The 24,076-nt window shown below is 41.7% G+C and overlaps 1 protein-coding gene across 1 annotated transcript in view; it reads right to left on the bottom strand.

Annotated features, from left to right (window-relative positions):
- Positions 1-24,076, bottom strand: part of adam19a (ADAM metallopeptidase domain 19a) — a 301,656-nt gene that overhangs the window by 71,989 nt on the left and 205,591 nt on the right. The window contains exons 4-5 of the mRNA XM_034105687.1: positions 23,946-24,027; positions 17,754-17,830 (exon numbers count right to left, since the gene is read on the bottom strand). Of these exons, the coding sequence (XP_033961578.1) occupies positions 17,754-17,830; positions 23,946-24,027 (159 nt within the window). The remainder of the gene's footprint in view (positions 1-17,753; positions 17,831-23,945; positions 24,028-24,076) is intronic.

Raw genomic sequence — 24,076 nt, 5'->3', positions numbered from 1 at the left:
ACGTATTCTTTCCCCTGACACCTTGTTTGTTTGTGCGTTGACAAGTCGGCCAGCTCCACCTACCTAATCTCCATAGTGAGATCACACAGTCTGCTTGTCCCTTTTATATCCACAGGCATTCAACACGGGGAACATAATGATATATGAACGGCTAGACCACCATGACAGATGATCATTCTAGTCATGTCCAAAGCATATTGATGGTGAACATGGAGCACGTTAATATTAACGGGCGGAATATGTTCCCTCTTGTTTTTTGTTCAGCATTTTAAGTAGGGAATAATCATGCTGTACGTTATGGAATGACACTTACTGAAAATGCTTTGGGGGCCATGGAGTAAGTTATCTGAGGGATACAACTTGACACCCGTTGTTTTTATATATATTATACATTTAATTACATAATTAAATTGATCCTAGTAAAAGTATGCTGGATCAGCTATTAGAAGTTCCTGATAGCTGTGTATCCATGCATATACAGACGACTACACTGGACCACTTTGATAGTGAGCTCATTTCAAGAGGACATACTACACTCATTTGCAGGTTCGTATCAGTATGTAGTGTCTCTACTTTAAAGAGTCCTCTCCTGCTGATGTTCAGGTGTATATCAGTATGTAGTGTCTCTACTTTAAAGAGTCCTCTCCTGCTGATGTTCAGGTGTATATCAGTATGTAGTGTCTCTACTTTAAAGAGTCCTCTCCTGCTGATGTGCAGGTGTATATCAGTATGTAGTGTCTCTACTTTAAAGAGTCCTCTCCTGCTGATGTTCAGGTGTATATCAGTATGTAGTGTCTCTACTTTAAAGAGTCCTCTCCTGCTGATGTTCAGGTGTATATCAGCATGTAGTGTCTCTACTTTAAAGAGTCCTCTCCTGCTGATGTTCAGGTGTATATCAGTATGTAGTGTCTCTACTTTAAAGAGTCCTCTCCTGCTGATGTTCAGGTGTATATCAGTATGTAGTGTCTCTACTTTAAAGAGTCCTCTCCTGCTGATGTTCAGGTGTATATCAGTGTGTAGTGTCTCTACTTTAAAGAGTCCTCTCCTGCTGATGATCAGGTGTACATCAGTATGTAGTGTCTCTACTTTAAAGAGGCCTCTCCTGCTGATGTTCAGGTGTATATCAGTATGTAGTGTCTCTACTTTAAAGAGTCCTCTCCTGCTGATGTCCAGGTGTATATCAGTATGTAGTGTCTCTACTTTAAAGAGTCCTCTCCTGCTGATGTTCAGGTGTATATCAGTATGTAGTGTCTCTACTTTAAAGAGTCCTCTCCTGCTGATGTTCAGGTGTATATCAGTATGTAGTGTCTCTACTTTAAAGAGTCCTCTCCTGCTGATGTTCAGGTGTACATCAGTATGTAGTGTCTCTACTTTAAAGAGTCGTCTCCTGCTGATGTTCAGGTGTATATCAGTATGTAGTGTCTCTACTTTAAAGAGTCCTCTCCTGCTGATGTTCAGGTGTATATCAGTATGTAGTGTCTCTACTTTAAAGAGTCGGCTCCTGCTGATGTTCAGGTGTATATCAGTATGTAGTGTCTCTACTTTAAAGGGTCCTCTCCTGCTGATGTTCAGGTGTATATCAGTGTGTAGTGTCTCTACTTTAAAGAGTCCTCTCCTGCTGATGTTCAGGTGTATATCAGTATGTAGTGTCTCTACTTTAAAGAGTCCTCTCCTGCTGATGTTCAGGTGTATATCAGTATGTAGTGTCTCTACTTTAAAGAGTCCTCTCCTGCTGATGTTCAGGTGTATATCAGTATGTAGTGTCTCTACTTTAAAGAGTCCTCTCCTGCTGATGTTCAGGTGTATATCAGTATGCAGTGTCTCTACTTTAAAGAGTCCTCTCCTGCTGATGTTCAGGTGTATATCAGTATGTAGTGTCTCTACTTTAAAGAGTCCTCTCCTGCTGATGTTCAGGTGTATATCAGTATGTAGTGTCTCTACTTTAAAGAGTCCTCTCCTGCTGATGTTCAGGTGTATATCAGTATGTAGTGTCTCTACTTTAAAGAGTCCTCTCCTGCTGATGTTCAGGTGTATATCAGTATGTAGTGTCTCTACTTTAAAGAGGCCTCTCCTGCTGATGTTCAGGTGTATATCAGTATGTAGTGTCTCTACTTTAAAGAGTCCTCTCCTGCTGATGTTCAGGTGTATATCAGTGTGTAGTGTCTCTACTTTAAAGAGTCCTCTCCTGCTGATGTTCAGGTGTATATCAGTATGTAGTGTCTCTACTTTAAAGAGTCCTCTCCTGCTGATGTTCAGGTGTATATCAGTATGTAGTGTCTCTACTTTAAAGAGTCCTCTCCTGCTGATGTTCAGGTGTATATCAGTATGTAGTGTCTCTACTTTAAAGAGTCCTCTCCTGCTGATGTTCAGGTGTATATCAGTATGTAGTGTCTCTACTTTAAAGAGTCCTCTCCTGCTGATGTTCAGGTGCATATCAGTATGTAGTGTCTCTACTTTAAAGAGTCCTCTTCTGCTGATGTTCAGGTGTATATCAGTATGTAGTGTCTCTACTTTAAAGAGTCCTCTCCTGCTGATGTTCAGGTGTATATCAGTATGTAGTGTCTCTACTTTAAAGAGTCCTCTCCTGCTGATGTTCAGGTGTATATCAGTATGTAGTGTCTCTACTTTAAAGAGTCCTCTCCTGCTGATATTCAGGTGTATATCAGTATGTAGTGTCTCTACTTTAAAGAGTCCTCTCCTGCTGATGTTCAGGTGTATATCAGTATGTAGTGTCTCTACATGTCTCCATGCTTTAATGTTCAAAAAGCTCTTTATTTTTCTCATACTGCTGCAGCACCTCTTTTCACCCTCTGTCTGAAACCAGAGCCCAGTCTGCTCTTCAGCTGGGATCACATGACATGTTGTTCACAGTTCAGTCATTAGGGTCCACAGTGTTTCGGTCAACTCTCTAGTGACAACATTATCTACACTTTATAACCATCTGCTAACAAATGTAACTTCAGACGATGGTCTCCCATAACACTACAGGAAAAGCAAAGGAGGACCTCTTTAAAAGCAAGATTGACAGGCAAGTCCTGGTGTTATACTATATAATATTTCTGAAGTGACTTATAGAGTGCACTTACACTAAGGGTTTGAGAGAAACTTCATTGCTTATTAACAGTTTGAAAAGTTAATGTATATCGATACGGGTCACAGGTTGTCCGGCGGAAAGGGGGTCTTAAAACAAGTTGTCTATGCTGAAAAAAGACACTGAAACAATCTAAGATACAAGCAGGGGGGGGAGAGATGATGCATGGCCGAAGTGTATCCTCTATCCATCCTTACAGAATGGGGATGATGCACAGTGCATCCGGTTGACTGAGAATACACAGAGCAGTACAAAAGCAATATCAAGCAAAGACATTCATTCTGCAACAGTGCTGTCTGGGGCAGCATCCAACGATGTGTGTATGAGTGTGTGAGAGACTAAGAGGCTCCATCTCTTCCTCAGACACTAGCTTGAACTTTTGTTTTATGATGATCTTATACTGACTATATTTCTCACTGAACTCTCAGAATGAAGCTGAAGCCTGAGTTCAGTTAGGAAGACTGGCTGTACACTCACTCACTGCACCGCTGCATATAGGGCGGTGCAGTGACACGTCCTACAACCCGGAAGTGAGTCAGCATGTCCCCACTTCCGGTTCCCTCGTCTCAGAGCCAATGGGATCTCTCCATAGGATGTTGGAAGATAGCTGAACTAAGGTCTGAGGTTGAGACACATTGAAGAGACAGATCACGTTTTGATCTACGACATAAAACACATCAGCAGTGACCCCACTGTGATTTCTGAAGAGTTGACGTGTCTGAAAAGCGATGCTTGTTACCGAGTGGCTGAATAGGACTACAGAAGTTGTCGAGGACGTTGCACGTCATTACGCCGAACACGTAAACACTCCTCTAAGTTTGTTTGCCCTGTTCGGCTTGAAAGCAAGTCCCTGCGCTCTTGCAAACTGTTAGAACAAACGCTTCAACTTGTACCATTTTGTATCTGTATTTTTGAATATGGATCTTAAAGTGGACCCATCATGCTATTTGAGACATATATTGTAGGGCCATACCTATACAAAACATGTCTGTGAAGTTTTTTTTTCAAAATACCAAACAGTTTACCCGTTGTAGCCACACCTCATACTGCTCATACTGCTCATACCCCTCTTTTGAAGCCCTGGCTGCGTTCCAATAGTCCATTTAGCTTAGGAACCTTCCTAAAGGAGTGAAATGACCCGGAAGTCCCTCAGTGGCAGCCATGATAAGTGCTGTTCCAATTCTCTAAATGAAAGGAAAGGAGGTTTCAAACTTCCTTTATAGCCTCCTTTAGCTTAGGAACCACTGGACCTCCCTAACCGAAAGGAGAGAAGAAAATGCTGCCCTACAATGCCTTGCAGCCGCAGCATTTGCCGTCACTCAACAGTCGGCCGTTCACGGAAACAACCGATCACGACGGAGAAATTATATCATGAAGGTTACGGTGCTTATTAAGCATTTTAAAACGTATGTGATAAGTTGCCAAAGTGCTTTGTTCTGAACGTTCATCAGTATTATAATAAAGAGAGAAATATGAACGTTAGTTTTTACTGAAATGATCAAATAAAGTCAACATTTCAGTCTTTACTGAGCTGTGTGGAGTTTGTTCAACTTTTAAAAGATGTCTGAATGGTGATATACACAGTGATAGATGTTAAGGACTAACGTTTATAATAAATACATCTGTATTGATTTTAAGATCTTTAGTTCATACAATCATACGTATTGGGATCATTGGTATTAATGTGGACCGGAGGGAGAGGGTGACGAGCAGAAGTTTCACTTTCCTTTTTTATTTCAATTCCAGCTTTGGTCATGAAGAATATGTTTCTCTGTTGTCCACGTTCATAAAGCAAAGCAGCAGCATCAGAGCACGGTGCAGAGTCTCTAGAGGAGTTACAGTAGTCCCTCGTTCTTATTGAACATCCATGTTGTAGTCCGCTGTATAGAAAACTGTGGTTTCCATGGTTCCACCACAGCAGCAGACGCACAAAATGACGTCCGCTGGCGCATCATAAACACGTCAGATAGTGAAAGTGCATTCGGATTCTCTAAAGTACCGCAGTCTCTTCTCCTAAGTCCTTTTTAATTCTCCTATCCACTATCCCTTAACCCCGTGACCTTTCACTCAGAGGTCAAGGAATAGGCGATAGGGTTATAATTTAGGAGCTGATTTTTAAACTATCCGACTGCAGCCCCTGTTAGAGAAATGCTGTGCTTGGGTCCTTAGCTTGAAAAAAAAGAAAGAAGAGGAGGCGGAGCTAATGCCTGATCAGAATTCTACCGGAGATAAAGTTAAATTCTGCTGTGATAAAACGCCATCCTGTTTAAACCACATCAAGGATTATTTCTGACAGTATGGAGCTCAAATGCTTTTTCTCTTGCGGGTTGATCACAAGGCGAGTTCTTTTTTTATTTCCTGCTTTTCAAACATGTGCTCTCCAGCACAGGTTAGCTCTGAGTGTTAGCGAGGCCTGCTAATGTAAACAAAGACTATATTACGTCCAAAACACGTGAGTAATTGTTTCTGATAGCAACTTTCTGTGAGTCCGCAGCCGATTTGACGTCAGTTCGGATGGAATCTGTATCCGCTCGTTCTACACCCGTTTTTAAAAGATTTGGGTACGGAGGAAAAGAGAGAGGGTTTTTTTTTTCTGACGCTGCGTGAGTTCCCTGACGCACCGGGGACACGTGTTGATGTATAAAAGACATCACAACGTGCATTTTGCACGATAGCTCCCCTTTAAGTTGGTGTGACGTTGAAGTCGTGCGACCCTGCTGTAGTTCGTTTATAGCATAACGTTAGCATTTTGCTTCTGGCGATTAGATTTATGATTAGAAAAAGATAAATTATTATCCGGCTGAACAAAACGTGCATTTATCCACAGACCTTATTTAGAGCTATTTTCCAAAACCCTATGGAGTAATCCCGTTGCTCTTTTGTTGAGGGAGTCCATGCGCAGCTTACTTCCGGGTAAATACGTCATCCCTGCACCACTCTATAATCAGCCCCTTATGGGCGTCTACTTTGAACCAATAATATTTCACCACCATCTCCAGCACCCAATCATCATGCTGCAGTCAAACGTGAACTCTGTTCTCCTCTCTCCTGCAGTCAGCTGTGATTTCAGGGGTTTATTCTGTGGCCCGTCTCCACCCCATCCTCCTCCAAACCTCCAAATTAACATTTCTATCATATCACAAACATGTCATTAAATGTTCTTTAAACAAAAATGAAGTCTCTCCAGATCAGAGGTCGCGTTAACCGTCTATGATGGATTTTTTTTAACAATGACGTAAAAATCTGTAAGCAGTCCGTCATTTGGTCAGAGTGGTGTACAGAGTAGACCGAAGGGTAATCATGGATTTTGACGGAAATGTTACGATCCTGTCCGTCAAAATGACGGGCAGCGAAAAAGTCTTACTTTTTCTATAATGCTGCTACTTACTTATTGTTACCATGGATGTGGACATTTGTTTTTATTTTACAATTTGTTTCCGTCGCTTTTATATCTGCATCACTTTGCACACTGTGGGACAAATAAAGGGTTGTTCGTTTCAGATTACCCGTAACTCATTTTTATTGTTGTTTGACATCATTTTAGTCCATGTCTTCATATCTTAGCACTACCTAAGATTATTTTTTCCAGTATAACTTTATGATGGCCAATTGGAGAATGTATCAGCAGTCTATAGGCCATTTGAAATCTGAAGGGAAGTGGACATGTAGTAAACAAGTGCATCATTGATCAATCACTGATCAGAAAATAAAAATCATGTTTAAAGTGGCATTAGGCTTGATGTCACCTGAAGGTCTATGTTGGGGTTGACTTAGGGTTAGCTAAGGGAGCCCCATACGGCCACTCTGACCATGCCATGCTGATTTGAATGGGAAAGCCATGTTGATTTGAATGGGAATGCCATGTTGATTTGAATGGGAAAGCCATGTTGATTTGAATGGGAATGCCATGTTGATTTGAATGGGAATGCCATGTTGATTTGAATGGGAATGCCATGTTGATTTGAATGGGAATGCCATGTTGATTTGAATGGGAATGCCAGTTATTCTCTCATTTAAAAACTACAGCAGAGCCTCTTGACTTCTGAGCAGAGCAATAGTCTGTGTTTCATCTTTAAAGCCAACAACTCTGGGACTAACATGTTACAATATCCAGTCATTTCTCGAAGCACTGAAATGCACTTTCCTTGATCTATTTGTGTTCAAGGTATCAGAAATAAACTCTCAGTGTTTCAACAGTTGCTAAAGTGATAAAATACTAGACTTACAACTCCAAAGGGAAATCTTGCAGTTTGGAGTTTATTCCATTTAAACGCCACATGTGACCTACAGCTGTTGAACGCTGTTCGATCAGGTCGACAAGATTTAAATGAGAGAACAATGCGAGAAAGTTTAGCAGCTTTAACAGTAGAGCTTTAAAGATGAATATGAAACAATTGTACCTTCTTGTCAACGAGAAGCCCATCCAAGCTCAATGATGAGGGGGAAGGAGTCGCGTGATGGAGTGCAATGCGCTGTGATTAACACAGTACAGGTTTGTAATCAAGTGCAGACATACAAGTTGACCGAGCAATATCACATTAACAAAAGACAACCTTTACTTCTGTACAATAAGTCTCATTTGAATACAAATACATTGTAATAAAGTATTTGTAGGACTCACTAAAAGTAATACTGGTAGCAAAGTGTTATTAGCAAGATATCCAGAGACACCGGTGAACTTACTTTCAAAATAAAATATATTATGTGCAGGCTTGGGAGTAACGGATTACATTTATAGTAACAGGGATTACATTATCAATACTTTTATATTGTGCTACTCAGATTAGATACTGGTTGTATTCCAATTGTAACAGAATACGTTTGTTAAGTAAACCTCCCAACCATGATTACATATGGGCTTAGAGAGTTATGTTATATATGACTTTCTATCTAATCACATATATAAGATAGACTTTGTTTTAGTCTGCAAGTTGCTGCATCACGCAGCACACGTCACACGGCTCACACACGCATAGCATTACATTGATCATACAAATACTCGATATACTCATTCTTGAACGTGTTTCAAATCACATGTTTATTTATTTATTTTAAATATACAAGGCAGTTATAAATATATAGTAAAACTAGGCTACGGAGGAATAATTGATCAACTGATGACAAGTTTATTTTCCAACTGAAAAATGTCTCAAGTTGAACTGAGTTGTGCTTTCATTGGAACTGTATACATGTGATCCAGAACACCTACCTGAAAAGGAGATGTGTATAATCAATTTAAATATTTATAAACTATTTTATATTTAGTTTTTATCTTTACACAAAATATGAACTTAATTACTCGTGTTTATATATAGTATTTGATCTTTTATAACACATTTGTACTCCTTGTGTTTATATAATATATAAAACCAATTCTATTGTATTCATTCTAAAAGGAAGCAACTGTCAAACCAATCCCCCGGGAGGATTAAAGTAATACTGAGTCTGATTTCTGACAAGTCTTTCTGCTGTTGCCAATAGATTCTGAGAAATATTGAAGTGTTGTATTTCTTTCTTGAATATCAATCCCTGTCCTGACATTGGAAGAGAATAGAGTGCTCTGCACGCCGTGCTTCATGTATTGGAAATGTGTGTACAAGCCACATCATTTGTCTGTGAACAGCATGCAAGTGTTCTCGTTTCTTTCTGAGCAGACACAAAGCAACAAAGAGAATCAGATGTGTCTTTGTTTGCCGACGTATGGGCTGAGCCTTCTAAGAACATGCTGAAGCTTTTCTCATAAGTCATTATGTGTCCAAGACTGTTTAACAATGTCCCTGTGAGTTTCTGTGAGGGCTGCGGGGGCGTGCAGTTCGGCCATTCCAAAGAAAAGCCTCAAATCCACCGGAAATACCTCGAGGGCAGGGTCGGCAACAGGCGGACCGCGGTCCGGATCCGGACCCAGACGCCGACCTATATGGACCCGGACCAATAATCAATACATTAATAGTGGATTTCAATGTTGACGGGGCGATTCTATTTTAACCGCCGCCGACAGGGGGCGAAAGAGACGAGTGAGCGATACAGGGAGAGAAACACAGAAGAAGAGACGAGGGAGCGGCAGAGAGAAGCGGAGAGGAAAGTGTGAAGAGAATAATTAGCGATACAGGGAGAGAAGCGGAGAGGAGAGTGAACAGGCGTGTTGGCGGCAGGGAGAGACACATCATGACACATGGCGCTCTCCAAGAAGAGGAACGTGGACAGTGAGAACAGAGAGGGGACGGACTCGTTCATGTTCCTCCTGCCCACTGGGAGCACAGAAACAGTGTGTCTCATTTGTTCAGAGACCGTGGCGCTCATTAAAAGTGCCAAAACGCCACTATGAGACTGTTACGTGCTCCCCTCCTGTTTGTCTCTCTGTCTCCCTGCTGCACAGACACACCTGGTCCGCCCCTGGCTCCGCCTCCCCCAGGTGTCCTAATTACGTTCAGCTGGGGACTTGAAAAGCAGAAGTTGGAGGAGAAGAGGTCTCTTCCCCAATCTTAATGCCGGAGGAGGTTGTCCGTGGTCTTCCTCCTTCTACTGCTTCAGGATCTGTAGATTCCTCGTGTTCTGTGTCTTATGTACTCTGGAGGAACAGGTAGTCTAGCTTTTCGCGGCTTTGTTTTCTCCCGCAGGGATTTGTTAGGTTTCTGGGTAGCGGAGGGAAGCTCTGGGTCCTACGGCCCGTGGTGTGGCTGGCCCAGGCCCACTTTGTCCTTTTGTTTGTTTCCTGTCCTCCAGCGCATTCTTCATTTGCCGGTTGGCCATGTAAGTACGGATGTATCACAATAAATGAACACCGTTAAATGCTGCGTGTTTGCTGTGTTGTATTTTATGTTGCGGGTCTCCCCAACGAGTCTCTACCACTAAGTAGAGGGCGGGTCGTAACAGAGACAAAACACAAAGTGTTTGACCAAACATTCCCTCTCAAGTCAGAACTGAGGTCACAAAAAATAAGCAGTCTCAGAGCCCAATATGATCAGTCCACCATGGTCAAAACTAAAACTAAATATCGTTCCAGGGCAGGCTGACATATGAGCGCCTACATGTGTGTATGAGAATGGCCCTGACACAATTTCAGCCCAGATTTAAACTCCTGGCAGGACAACCTCCAGCTCAATTCTCGCACTGAATTAAACAAAGTGAGTGAGGGACTGCAATATAAGAGGGAAAGAAAGAGAAACTTTAAAACTGTTCAGTTGTTATGATGTATAAAGACTGATATTGTTCTATAATCGTCTGAAACTGTTAAGGCAAGGCAAGGCAAGTTTATTTATATAGCACTTTTCAACACAAGGCAATTCAAAGTGCTTTACAAAAAAAACGAAAGACATTAAGAAAATGGCATTTAAAATCAGTCATTAAAAATAAAAGCTAATAAAATAAACATAAAAAGAAAAAATACATGGATAAAAGTTACAGTGCAGTCTAAGATATGAATAGTTCAATTAAAAGCAGCAACAAAAAGAAAAGTCTTCAGCCTGGATTTAAAAGTAGTCAGAGTTGCAGCGGACCTGCAGGTTTCTGGGAGTTTGTTCCAGATATCTGGAGCATAATAACTGAACGCTGCTTCTCCATGTTTAGTTCTGACTCTGGGGACAGAAAGCTGACCAGTCCCTGAAGACCTGAGAGATCTGGATGGTTCATCATTTAGCAGTAGGTCAGAAATGTATTTTGGGCCTAAACCATTCAGTGCTTTATAAACCAGCAGCAGTATTTTGAAATCTATTCTTTGACACACAGGAAGCCAGTGTAAAGACTTCAGAACAGGAGTGATGTGATCCACTTTCTTAGTGTCAGTGAGGACTCGAGCAACGGCGTTCTGAATCAGCTGCAGCTTCCTAATAGATGTTTTAGTGAGACCTGTGAAGACACCATTACAGTAGTCCAGTCTATTGAAGATAAAAGCATGGACAAGTTTTTCAAAATCCTGCTGTGACATTAGTCTTTTAATCCTAGATATGTTCTTTAGGTGATAGTAGGCTGATTTAGTAACTGTTTTAATGTGACTGTTGAAACTCAGGTCAGAGTCCATGACTACACCTAGATTTCTGGCTCTATCTGTTGGTTTGAACATTGCAGACTGAGGCTCAGCACTAACTTTTAAACGTTCTGCCTTGGCTCCAAAAACCATTACCTCAGTTTTATCTTTGTTTAATTGGAGAAGGTTCTGACACATCCAGTCATTGATTTGTTCAATGCACTTACTCAGTGTTTGAATTGGAGCATAGTCTCCTGGTGAAATTGTTACGTAAATGTGTGTGTGTCATCCGCATAGCTATGGTAACTTATTTTGTTGTTTTTCATTATCTGAGCCAGTGGTAGCATGTAGACGTTAAAGAGAAGAGGCCCCAAGATGGAGCCTTGAGGTACCCCACATGTCATATTTGTCAACTCAGATGTGTATTTACCTATAGAAACAAAGTTGTTTCTGTCCTTTAAGTAGGATTCAAACCAATTTAGAACTGTTTCCGAAAGTCCCACCCAGTTTTCCAGTCGGTCTAGTAATATGCTGTGGTCAACAGTGTCAAACGCAGCACTGAGATCTAATAATACTAACACTGAAGTGCTGCCACTGTCTGTGTTTAAGTGGATGTCATTAAAGACGTGATGTGAAACGGTTAACAAAGAAAAAGGGAAACTCAAGCTGCTGCTACACTTTATTTTATTTATCTAAAATTAAGCACTTTTAAGATGCACACATTTTCAAAAGCTATTTTATTTATTTTCTCTATTTTATTAGTAAATGCAGCCCGAGAGGAACATTACACATATCCACAGTATCTACTGTATATCTGTAGAGTTCAATGTTAATTGGCTATAAATATTGTTGTTTATGAATTGTACTTTCTGTATTTGATTGGCAGTCAGTTGTTGATTATATGCAGACGTTGATAAAGCTACAGGCTACTTCAATTTATGAAACGGACAAGTCAAATCAAGCAATCTGATTGGTTCTTAGCCGTGATATACTGAGCGTATACCACGGGTAGAATTGTAAGTTACTTTTCACAACAAGTCAGTATCCCTCCGCGTCTGAGAAAAACAGTATACCGTTGGGCTTCGCGTCGGGCCGAACCACGCCCCTTAGCTGTGATATAATGAGCATATACCACGGCCTGTCGTGAGCTATTGCTTAAATATCACACTAATTCATAAAGCAAGTGAGACATTTTAAAGTTCCGGACCTTTGCATGGGGACATTTTCACTAACTGGACCTCGTTGAATTTTAGTTGAATACATGCTGGAGCTGCTTAGTCCGTCCTTTGGGGCTCTGTGAAGGGCCACAGAGAGGTGGTTTTCGCGGTCTGTCTCCTGGAAGTGTGAAAAAACCTACTGCTCTAGGGTATTTCATATAGCACTGAGGCTAAAGCACAATAAATATTCTTATTTCAATCTTTTGTCCTTATGAACACATCCTATCCAGATACCAGGAATTCAATCATTTTTCTCCCAGTCAAATCTTAAATCACATTCTCACAATGAGTGTGACAGGGCCAAACGGTTGAGTCATGAGGATTATGAAAGATGTTGTTGATTCATTTAAGCAATAGATCACGACAGGCCGTGGTATATGCGTGGTTCGGCCCAACGCGAAGCGGAGGGTCGACAACCCCCTTAGCTGTGATATAATGAGCATATATCACGGCCTGAAGTGAGCTATTGCTTTTATAAAACGGTTACCAAGTGTGGCAATATGAAAAAAAAATACACACTCTAATTTAAATAGTTTTTATTAGTAAATAATGATGTTCAAAATAAAATAGTCCCTCCGTTGCCTTCTGCGCGAAACATAGTGCGAGGTGGTTGCTAGGCAACAACACTAACAGCTAGCGAACATATTAGACAGAGAGCGTTGATCCATTATTTGGCTATTTATTTACATTTATGTTGCAGTTTATTGTGCACCCACTGAAAACCTGTCCAGCATCAGTAGCATGGCTTACGTGGTTACTTGTTGAGGTTATCCTAGGTTGTTGCTTGGCGTGGTGAGAATATTGCTCCACTTTCTCCGGTCCCCGAGATTCGGCTTACAGTAGCTCTAGAGAGAGCTTTCGCACCTGTGGCCACTAACGGTCATCATGTCTCTGCTTTGTTTCAAGACCTGCATCAGAAAGCTTTTGAATGGTGCTACTTCTCCAGTTGGTCCGTCTACCTGCTCTTCACGTAGCTCTGCATGTCGTCGTTTAGGTGCTTTTTTTTCTGGAGATAGGCACTCCTCAATCCACTCTTCCATAGTAAGACCTCCCCGGAGGTCGAAGTTAATCTTAAATGTTTCCATCTTATGCTTTGTAAGTTTGTTTCGTAACGGAAGAAATGTAAATATATTTATAAAACTGACGAGTCAAATCAAGCAATCTGATTGGTCGATAGTGTTTTTGCGGACCTCGTTGATTACAGATTTGAAAACATCGTTGCTTGCTTTAAAAGTAGCACACTAAAAGTATCTAGATATCCCTGCCCTAATGCCAAAGGAACTGCACACTGAATATGTGTCGCTGTTTGATGTCTATGTCTGGACCGCTGCGTAAAAAGGAGGGTTTCTGCCCCGTTACTTCTGCGCTGCTTTCTTGTTCCAGTTCCAGTTCAGCCCAACGGTATACTGTTTTTCTCAGACGCGGAGGGATACTGACTTGTTGTGAAAAGTAACTTACAATTCTACCCGTGGTATACGCTCAGTATATCACGGCTAAGAACCAATCAGATTGCTTCATTTGACTTGTCCGTTTTATAAATTGTATTATACCACTGTTGCCAGAAGGACATTCTTTTTTCTTGCTAAATCACTCCAAACCTTTTTCCTTGTTGTGTGGAATGTTTCCTTTCAAATTCTTCTGATATTCATATAAACTCCCTCTGGAGGGAATACAGGGATTTTAGCCTTTGCAGACCATTGACATGCACAAAGACCTAGAGCACACTACCGGGGAGGGAACACTCCGAAAAGCATAATAGGGCCTCTTTCAAGGGAATTCAATGTGAATGTAAACATCATAATACAATTCTAATAATAATACAGAAGTGTTATTGCAGTACGAATGTTCGGGAACCTTTACCGTCCTCTATGCTTTGCAGCAGTTTGAAGGGACTGTTGATGTGGAGCACAACTAGCACTGTTTTGATGTTCAAACTAAACTTTTGTTTTGTTTGTAGAAACCAAGAGTTTCAGCATAAAAGCTATTTGTAAATCCAAACAATTGGACACATCAGATTGTGTGTCCATGAATCTTACTGCACATGTGAATCAAGTTGTAAAGCCTGCTGTGTCTCAAAGGGAGCATTTGGTGAAGTCTGATAAATGTCCGAGTCAGCCTCAGTTTGGCCAGCAGACGACAGGTTTGAAAATAAAATGATGGAGGTGATGCTTTAGAAAGTGAGCCTGCTAATACCCCTGGAGCAGGGTTTCCGCTAGGATTTTGTCTCGCCGGTCAAATGTCCGGACAGAATCTATTTTATCGGACACATTTGAAACGTACTGGTCATGTTGGACATAATAATAAGAGTTGTGTAGCAGAGTTTCCGTTAGCAGGTAGTTACCGGACTAGGACCGGATATGCTGATGTTTAAAACTCAGTTCATGGGGCTCATTTTTATATTGCTTCAGTTTATAATAGTTACAGATCGAAAAGTTCAGATTCATTTTTCAATAAATGATTCCACAAACAACAACAACATAATTATTACATTCAAACAAACTACTTGTAGTAGATGAAGTACATTATGCAAAGTGTACATTAACTTTGAATAATAACACGGGAGAAACGGATCCTCTCTTTTCCCCTCTCCCTCTCTCTCTCTCCTGACAGCCGGTCAGTGGCCGTTTCTCAATCTCGAGGATGCTGGCTTGGTAGTCGCATACTTCCAAGTCACTTCCTTCAGAAACGAAGCAAGTATACTTCCAAGCCACGGCTTCGGAAAACAAAGAAGAATGGAACAGGCTAACAAGTGTGCCACTCTCTCTAACGGTTTCAACATAAACTGTACCAAAAAAAATAGCTCACGATGTCTATCTAATTATGAACTTGCTTTACTTTCACGGAACACATTTTTGGTGAAAACAAATGTAACAAAGTCACATATTTACCAACACATGTTCTACGCCACTACACTTACATTAAATGTGTGCTGCGTCGGTTCAGCCATTCTCCGCAAGGGTTTTTGAAATTGGTCCGTGCGCAAAGCATTGTGGGGATTTTAGGGACGCGTGCATGTGCAGCCTCGACATTTCCCCCAAACCAAGGACGCGGCCTCGGTGGAATTCCAAGTATGCTGGAGATTGGAACAGTACTTCGGCGGCACTCGATGACGTAGCATCCTTGAAATATTGGCTTGGAAGATCCTCGAGATTGAGAAATGGCCAGTTTCTCATGCAGCGCGCTAAACAGAGGGCGGGGCTTCAGGTGATCATGCAGAGCTGCGTGCCTCCGTCAGACTCAGCAGCTGATATCTGATCTCTCTCTCGCGTCCGGTTATACTTCACTCACGTTTATGTCCATATCGATCAGATCCTGCTCTCCTGATCGGCCTTTATAGAGAGCACCGATCAAACTATCAAAAGTGAATATCGGCCGATAATGACCGGCGGCCGATCGATCGGAACATCCCTAATAATTACCGGACATTTTGACAGGCAGGTTTTGAATTTACCGGTTTTTAATACATTTGACCAGCTAAAAGACGGGAATTACCAGCTAACGGAAAACCTGCACTGGAGCTCATTATCTCTAATGCCGGCTCCAGGCTACATTAGCTGCTTCTAGCATCATACAGCCAACCCAGCTAATGAGCCGAGCTAAACTCTGAGTAGGCGCCAGGCTTAGACAATGAAGAAGAACCCATGAAATCAAAACTGATGTCTCTGGTTCTGCATTTGTATGTTCTACTCTCTATTGAGAGTCTGCTAAGTGCTCTTTTAACTCAGCGTGCACATTTCCAGAGACCTTAAACGCATCTCACTTCCTAAGATCACCATTCCCTGATGTAAACAGAGTGATGTGGTTACGAAGTTAAGCTTATCTTGTTACTAAAGAATTGACCTAACCACCATAGAACCATATAACTATGAATTATGAAGATTTTATTTTCAGGTAAAGAGCCCTATTTTGCTTTTTGGGGTTTCCTTTTCCTGTAGAGTGTTCTGTAGGTGTTAGTGCATGTGAATGGTCTGCAAAAGCTCACATTTCTGTTTTCCCTCCTGCCTGAAACCCCTCCATTGGACTCCTTTGTTTACTTCCATGACAGTGACATCACTATGTAACACTTGTGCTCCGCGGTTGACCAATCACAACAGAGCCGGCCAGCTAACCAATCAGAGCAGACTGGGCTCTGGTTTCAGACAGAGGGTGAAAAGAGGTGCTGCAGCACAGGCAGTATGAGAACAATAAAGAGCTTTCTGAACATTAAAGCATGGAGACACTACGTACATATATTAACCTGGAAATGAGCGGAATATATCCTTCTTTAAAATCTGTTTAAATCAACAGTCATTGAAAAAAAGATGGGATAAATATCTATGTAGAGAAAATAACCCACTTGAGCAGAACAAGACTTTAGATGGTGATAGGTTAGTCTTTAAATATCGATTTGCTTTTTTCTGCAAAGTTTATGTGTAGAGATCTGCATAGCACGGGCCAAATCAAAAAAATAACAACGAAAGACTGTGGGCCACAGATTAAAAAGAAAAAGAAAAAGTATCCAGTTTATTTCCTTTATGAGATGTATCCCCATGCTGCACAGCCTTCTATGTGAATGGGATATCTCTTTATGTATGGTTTAATTCAACATCAAACTCCAATATGGTGATTCATGTTGTGAGTTGAACAAAAGGCTGAAAGATGTGTTTGTACTCAGCCACTAAGGATAACATTCATCCATCTGTTAATGGACTACTACACCCTGCCTTGAATCAAAGTCAAAATGCTCCATTGAATTTGGTTTGTTTTTGAGGCCAAGAACAAACGTTGTGGGTAAGATCAGAGCGGGACATGGACATGTAGGAAGCATTTCAATTCAGCAAGCAGCTGGGCTCCCTGCCCAGATCAGGGCAGAGGGACACAGAGTGCCCGGAGTGTCAGCACTAACCAGCCTCTCAGGTAGAGAAACATCAAGATGTTCTTACCACGCAATAAAAAACGTTCTGAAACTTTTATCTGTTTTGATTTACCAAACCGGCTTTGAAATTCATTCCTGCTAAAGCCCCACTGAGCGGTTACTTGATGTCTCTTTTATTGGATCAAATCCTTGAATATATTTTTTGGGACTCACATCCTCAGGACGTACGTCTCTGCGAGGAGAAGGGACTTCGATATTAAAAAGGCGTTCCACATTCAAATTGGTCTGAGGCTGTGGAAATGTAAGACTTAAAGAATTGCTGCCTGGATCCGCAAAGAGGATCAAGTTACATATTTTCATGACAATCTAAAGAAAAAAGAAGAGCTCTGACATTGGGAGTTTAGGCATGTTGATCTTTAGCAGTAAAACAGGAACATTGCCGTGGTTTGTGCCACAGATGTGATGTGTCCTCAGCTTAATGTCTTACACTAAACTGAATCATTTTAAATTCTTAATCACTTGAAGCAATACATAAAGTATGTAACCTACTGTTATTGGTCAGGGTCATATCAGTGCAGTCTTACACTGACATGATAAAGGAAGCGCTGTGACAGTATTGTGTCCTACCTGATTCCTGAGCAGGTGCTGAGAGCCACCCAGGACTCTGGATGTCCTCTCACACGGCCGTGGTAGAAGCAGTGATCCTGGAAGAGAAAATGATTGCAATCAATACAGGGCGGAGCGCTTCTAAAGGTGTGATCATGTTTATGTGAAGCTAACAATGAATCAATGTGCTGCATGACTCAGTGTGAGAGCGTCCCCGAAGGAGACCCTGTGCTGCTGGTGAAGACACTCCATCTGAACAATGAAGAATCAAACAGGCTCGACGGTGTTCATAGGAGAGTGGGAGCTTGGCCACACACACATCCCGATGAGGATTTGAACAACAAAGGCTGAATTTGAAGAACTGTAATAAAGGAGGCACATGTTTGTGAAGGCGGCCCTGCAGAGACTCCCTGCTGGAGCCTTCTTCAACAAGCCAACGTCTCCACAGTGCCCTGATCGGAGTGGACAACAAATAACAGAATAAAACATACCGCTGTGTGCGAAGCGACCACAACTACTGGCTGCTTTTTATTCCATACCATTGCATCCCTTTATGTAACCTTACCCTTGTGTTAGGCGGTTATTCATAATGGGTTTAGTATCTATAGTATCTAAATCGGAGGTTCTCTAAGTGAACTTGAACCCATTCACAGAAGGTTTACTCCTAGGTTCAATTCAACTTCAAGGCCCGATAAGGAGATTGGCAGAAGCAAACTCTTGCACTTTGTTTCCTGCTTGAATTATCGAACTGTCACCATAAATCATCTCAAATGAGCCTGGGGGAATTAAAGGCTGAGACAAGATGTATTTAAAATGCATAAACTAAAATTAGACCATTGGCCTGAACACCCGACTCCCTCATCCCACTACAGTTTTGTTACTCGTACAAAAGAAAGTAAAAACACCCTTTTCATTAATTCTAAGAGCTACTCTGCCTGTGGGCCGAAAGACTTGCTTTTAATGTTGAGAAGTGATTTAACATCACAAGGTTTGAAATTATGCCTGCATTCAGTTTTTGACAATTCAAAAGTCTCTGTCAGCTCATCAGAGAATAAAGTGATCTTTCATTTGAACAGAAGCAGCTGCAGCCGTGAGTGCTGTGTTCACGCCAGCATACAAATCAATTGTCAGCGCAAACTCTCCCTGCCAAGCCCTAACAATTATTGTGTTACAGGTAGAGGGTGTGATGTGGAAACAGTCCCAGAGACTGGGCTGTGGGACTTGTTTCAGCTGCGTAGGGAACAAGCTGCCACCTGTGAGGCTTACCGAGCAGAAAGCACTGCCACACGCAGAGACTGGAGCCCATTTGGAATTCAAACACTGTGATTAAAGTTGGTCCAAGGTTATTAAAGCTCGGTACAGTTTAAGTTCACTTTGTTTGTCCTGGTTGTAACAAGGACATTTGAACTCAAGTGGCTTTTGTTTAGGTCATTTAGTAAACGTTTCTCCATTATATAGTGTATCCACCAGAGAGCACTGAAAGGTTGATATAACAATGTAGACTTTATTGTTAGGTCAATTTCTTTGTTGCAATTCTTCAAAAAAGTATTGAGGGATAATTATTTCAACATTGAGTTTTTGTTTTACAAAAGACTGCAGTATATGCTGAAAGATAGATCCATATTTGATATATCAATATTGATGTCAGCCTAAACAATCCAGTATTGGCAAAGCCATGGCTCTTTGTATTTTCTTTCTTTTTAACTTTGAAAAAGCTCTTGGTATAATTAATCTCTTCTTGACTTGATCTAAAATCATCTCTCTAAAGACTTGAGCACACCTTTTAAAATGTGTCTAATGTGTCAGAAGAACTATTCCAAATATAAGTAGCTTTTTGAGAATAATTAGAGCTGCTATCTTGCAAAGATGACAATATATGTTATCAATAAAACAGTCAAGTACTCAGTCTTCTCAAAGTTTGTCTATAAACCATTTGTAAATCTATGCAATCATCATCAGCAAGAAAAGGCAAGAAAACCAAACACGCTGCCCTGTGGAACACCACACCCAAGAGGGTCATGTTTTTATCAACTACTTGTATGCAATTTATTGGATAAGATTTCACCTTTTTTTGCAAATCAAACATAATTATAGTCCAACATAATCTCTAAAAACCCAGTTGTTGATTCCCTGACTGTAATCCTGCTCCTTGGTGGTATTGGAGGACTCTTTCAACACTCAGCTTTAAGTGTACCATTTGACAGAAAGCATAGTAGAAGATTTTCTGTGATTCAACTGGATGTGATCGTCTAAATGCATTATATCACTTAAGCATGCACTTTGTTCCAAAACATAGCACTTGGAACACGTTGTAAAGCTAAATCAAATGACCTATTCACACCTAGCAGGGACTACATGTACTAGTCTTTTTCCAAAGCAAGTGAATAGTACATACTGGGTGACTGTGTCCACCTGCTCTACCAAAAAAACAAGTTACTAAAAGTACAAACAGATTGTTTGGTCCCTATGATGTGGCACTTTAAAGGGGACCTATCAAAATGCACTTTTGTACGTCTTTTATACATGAATATGTGTCCCCGGTGTGTCAGGGAACTCACCAAGTGTCAGAAAACACAACCCTCTCTCTTTTCCTCCATACCCAAATCTCTAAAAAGGTTTGTCTTCGTCTACCTTGACGACATCTTAATTTTCTCACCGGATGAGGATACTCACATTCAACATGTCCGCCAAGTACTCCAGAAACTGTTGGAAAATCAACTGTACTGCAAAGCTGAGAAATATGAGTTTCATGTCAAGACGGTCTCCTTCCTGGGTTATATCATCACCGCTAACCATGTTAAGATGGATCCAGTAAAGGTTAGTGCTGTGGAAAATTGGCCAACTCCCACAAACAGGAAACAGATCCAACAATTTTTAGGCTTTGCCAATTTCTACAGAAGGTTCATAAGAAACTTTAGCGCCATTGCGGCGCCATTACATGCACTAACCTCTTCTCATGTTGTTTTTAAGTGGAACACTGAGGCGGAGAAAGCCTTTCAAAGACTTAAGACGCTGTTCACAACCGCTCCAATCCTCACAGTGCCTGACCCGCAGAGACAATTCATTGTGGAGGTGGATGCCTCGAACGAAGGCGTAGGAGCGGTGCCCTCCCAAAGGTCTGCTCAGGACAACAAGCTCCATCCTTGTGCTTTCTTGTCACGGAAGTTGACAGACGCAGAGAGGAATTACGATGTGGGGAACAAGGAACTTTTGGCAGTAAAGATAGCCTTAGAAGACTGGCGTCATTGGTTAGAGGGGGCGGAACAACCATTTCTAGTATGGACTGATCACAAGAACCTGGAATTCATTAGAAAATCCAAAAGACTAAACCCACGCCAGGCTAGATGGTCATTGTTTTTTAGTCACTTTAACTTCACCTTGTCATACAGACAAGGCTCTCAAAATGTGAAACCAGATGCTTTGTCACGCATGTACGAGCCTGAACCTTCTGCCAAAAAACCTGAAAGCATCCTTCCACTTCATTGTGTGGTTGGGGCAGTTTCATGGCAAATAGAATCTGTGGTGAAGCAAGCACATGGTGAGAGCCCGGCTCCTAGTGGTTGCCCGCAAAATAGGTTGTTTGTACCTGTTTCAGTTCGCTCACAGGTAATGCACTGGGCTCACACGTCTTTGCTCACCTGTCATCCGGGGGTTAAACGCACAATCTTTATGATAAAGCAACGTTTCTGGTGGCCGGCTATGGAGAAACAGGTGGCAGAGTATGTGGCAGCCTGCACCGTTTGTGCCAGAAACAAGACCTCCAAACAAGCTCAGATGGGTCTGCTGCAGCCTCTTCCTGTTCCACACCGTCCATGGTCACACCTCTCCATGGACTTTGTCGCTGGATTACCCGTTTCCGAGGGAAACAGATTCAGTAAGATGGCACATTTCATTGCATTACCCAAGCTCCCCTTTGCCAAAGAAATGGCAGAGGTCATGTTACGTGAAGTTTTCCGCATTCATGGTTTTCCCAGGGACATCGTATCGGACCGAGGCCCCCAGTTCATCTCAGGTTTTTGGAAGGAGTTCTGCTATCTCCTGGGTGCCACCGTCAGCCTGTCTTCGGGTTACCACCCGCAGTCCAATGGCCAATCAGAGCGCATCAACCAGGAGCTGGAGACCTGTTTGCGGTGTCTCGTTTCCCAGAACCAGGCATCGTGGAGCAAGCACCTGGTGTGGGTCGAGTATGCTCACAACACACTGCCCACCGCAGCTACTAGACTTACTCCTTTCCAGTGTGTTTATGCCATGTTACCAGCCACCCTTGTTCTCTGCCAATGAAGGTGAGGTCACGGTCCCGTCGGCACACGCCATGGTCCGTCGGTGCCGCCGGATCTGGGCAGGTGCTCGTCGTGTTCTCCTGCGCAGTGCCAGCCGGATGAAGAAGGTGGTGGATCGGCATCGCAGACCTGCTCCATCCTATAGGCCTGGACAAAGCGTTTGGCTGACTACCAAAGACTTACCCCTTCATGTCATGTCCAGAAAGCTAGCCCCAAGGTTCGTGGGCCCTTTCCAGGTGTCTAAGGTGATTTACCCAGTGTCTGTGCGCTTACGTCTACCCAGGTCGCTCAAAGTCCATCCTACGTTTCATGTGGGGAAGGTCAAGCCTGTAAGAGAGAGTCCTCCGGTGCCCGCCTCTAAGCCCCCACCGCCTCCCCGGATGGTTGATGGTGGTCCTGTCTACACTGTTAAGAAACTGCTTGGAGTCCGTAACCGTGGTTGAGGGAAACAATTCCTCGTGGACTGGGTTGGTTACGGTCCCGAAGAAAGACAATGGGTCCCTGCAAGCTTCATTGTAGATCTGAGTTTGATCACTGACTTTTATCAGGATCATCCAGGAGTGTCTGGGACTTCCGGAGCAGTCCCTAGAGGGGGGGTACTGTGGTGTCTCGTCAATTGTGTTAGTCGTGTTTGTTTTATGTCTGTCATTTCATGTTTAGTCAGGTATGTAATTCCAAGTCTAGTAAGGTTTCTATGTAGAGTCAGGTTTTCTTGTTACTTCACGTCTTGTCTGTCTATTTTATGTCGGTCATCTCTAGTCAAGTCCTCATGTTTCATGTCATGTCTCGTTTTCCCATTTCCTGTTTTATTTTGTTGAGTCCAGTATTTTTGTACCCCGTTCTAACAGGTATATCCACATGATCAAATCTGGCTCTCTTTCAAAGAACTTTGGACCCCCTTGCCTAAAAGCCCTAAAGAGTAACACAGCCAAAGGCTCCAGAGCATTGTGTAAAGTCTTACAGCTTTAAGTGGAACTTGACATTTTGTTTAACAATTTACTTTTTAAATAACAGTTTTCTGCTCACATTTTGTGATGAGGACATTTCAGAAAATCTAGCAAGTCAAAAGATAAAATGCAAATCCCATGCTGGCTATTCCTCAGCATTATTAACTTAGTGCTGACATACAAAAGTCATTTTTTGTATTTTTTTTAAAAACAATTATTCCAAATACTATTTCTTAAGGTACAAAAGCTTATCTTTCTACCTCTGCAAAAACGTTTTGGGTTTTAAATGTGTTTGTTGGTTAAGAATAGCAGCCTCTTTCTGCATATATAATATGATTAAAGAAAAACCAACATTTAACAGTGTAGAATTTCCATTTTGAGTTATTTGTGTATGTACTGTGGGGATTTTCTTGCCATGTGAAATCTCATTCCTCCAATTTGCCCTTTTTTGTAGTACTTTAGTTAGTGATATCCTACATTTCATACAGAGTCCAGAGAAAAGGGGACTCTCTGTATGAACTGCATATTTACTCCTTTAGTTAAATTAGTTTGAACTCATTGAGAAAACATAAAAATGACTTCATCAAAGTAAGACATATGCCTCCATTTAAAATATCCTTTTTAATGTCCCTAAGTTCTCATGACATGCCAAATCACGTTGACATAATAAAGGTTTTAAGCCTGCAAGCTGATTTTAATACCATACCGAAACAAATCAAACAAACTTCCTGAGGATAGAAATGGTACTAGAAATGATTTCAAACAAATCAAACATAATGATTTGTAAAAGAGTTGACATGAGGGGTCTAGTGCAGAATTCAATGTGGGTACTGGGTTTAAGATCAGAAGGTCAAAGGTGCTTCAAATGTGGACATTTTCTTAGGGCCAAAAACAAATGTCCTCAGGAAACAAAAAGCAACAATGCAAATAAACAGCATTAAAAAGAGAGGGAGGGAAACAAGTATTACTCATACCTGCATACTTACAGTGTAATTGTTGTTGGACACAGTCACCGGCTGCCCATCTTCCGTGTAATAGGTCTCTGTGAAGTCTGGACCTATGAGCTCCCTGAGAAAGAGAAAGAGAAAAAGGGAGATAATTAGGTCTGATTTGACTT

This window comes from Pseudochaenichthys georgianus, chromosome 18 (assembly GCF_902827115.2).
Source record: "Pseudochaenichthys georgianus chromosome 18, fPseGeo1.2, whole genome shotgun sequence".
Taxonomy (NCBI): Eukaryota; Metazoa; Chordata; class Actinopteri; order Perciformes; family Channichthyidae; genus Pseudochaenichthys; species Pseudochaenichthys georgianus.
The sequence above is the reverse complement of the archived record's forward strand: the minus strand, read 5'-3'. Positions and strand labels throughout refer to the sequence as shown.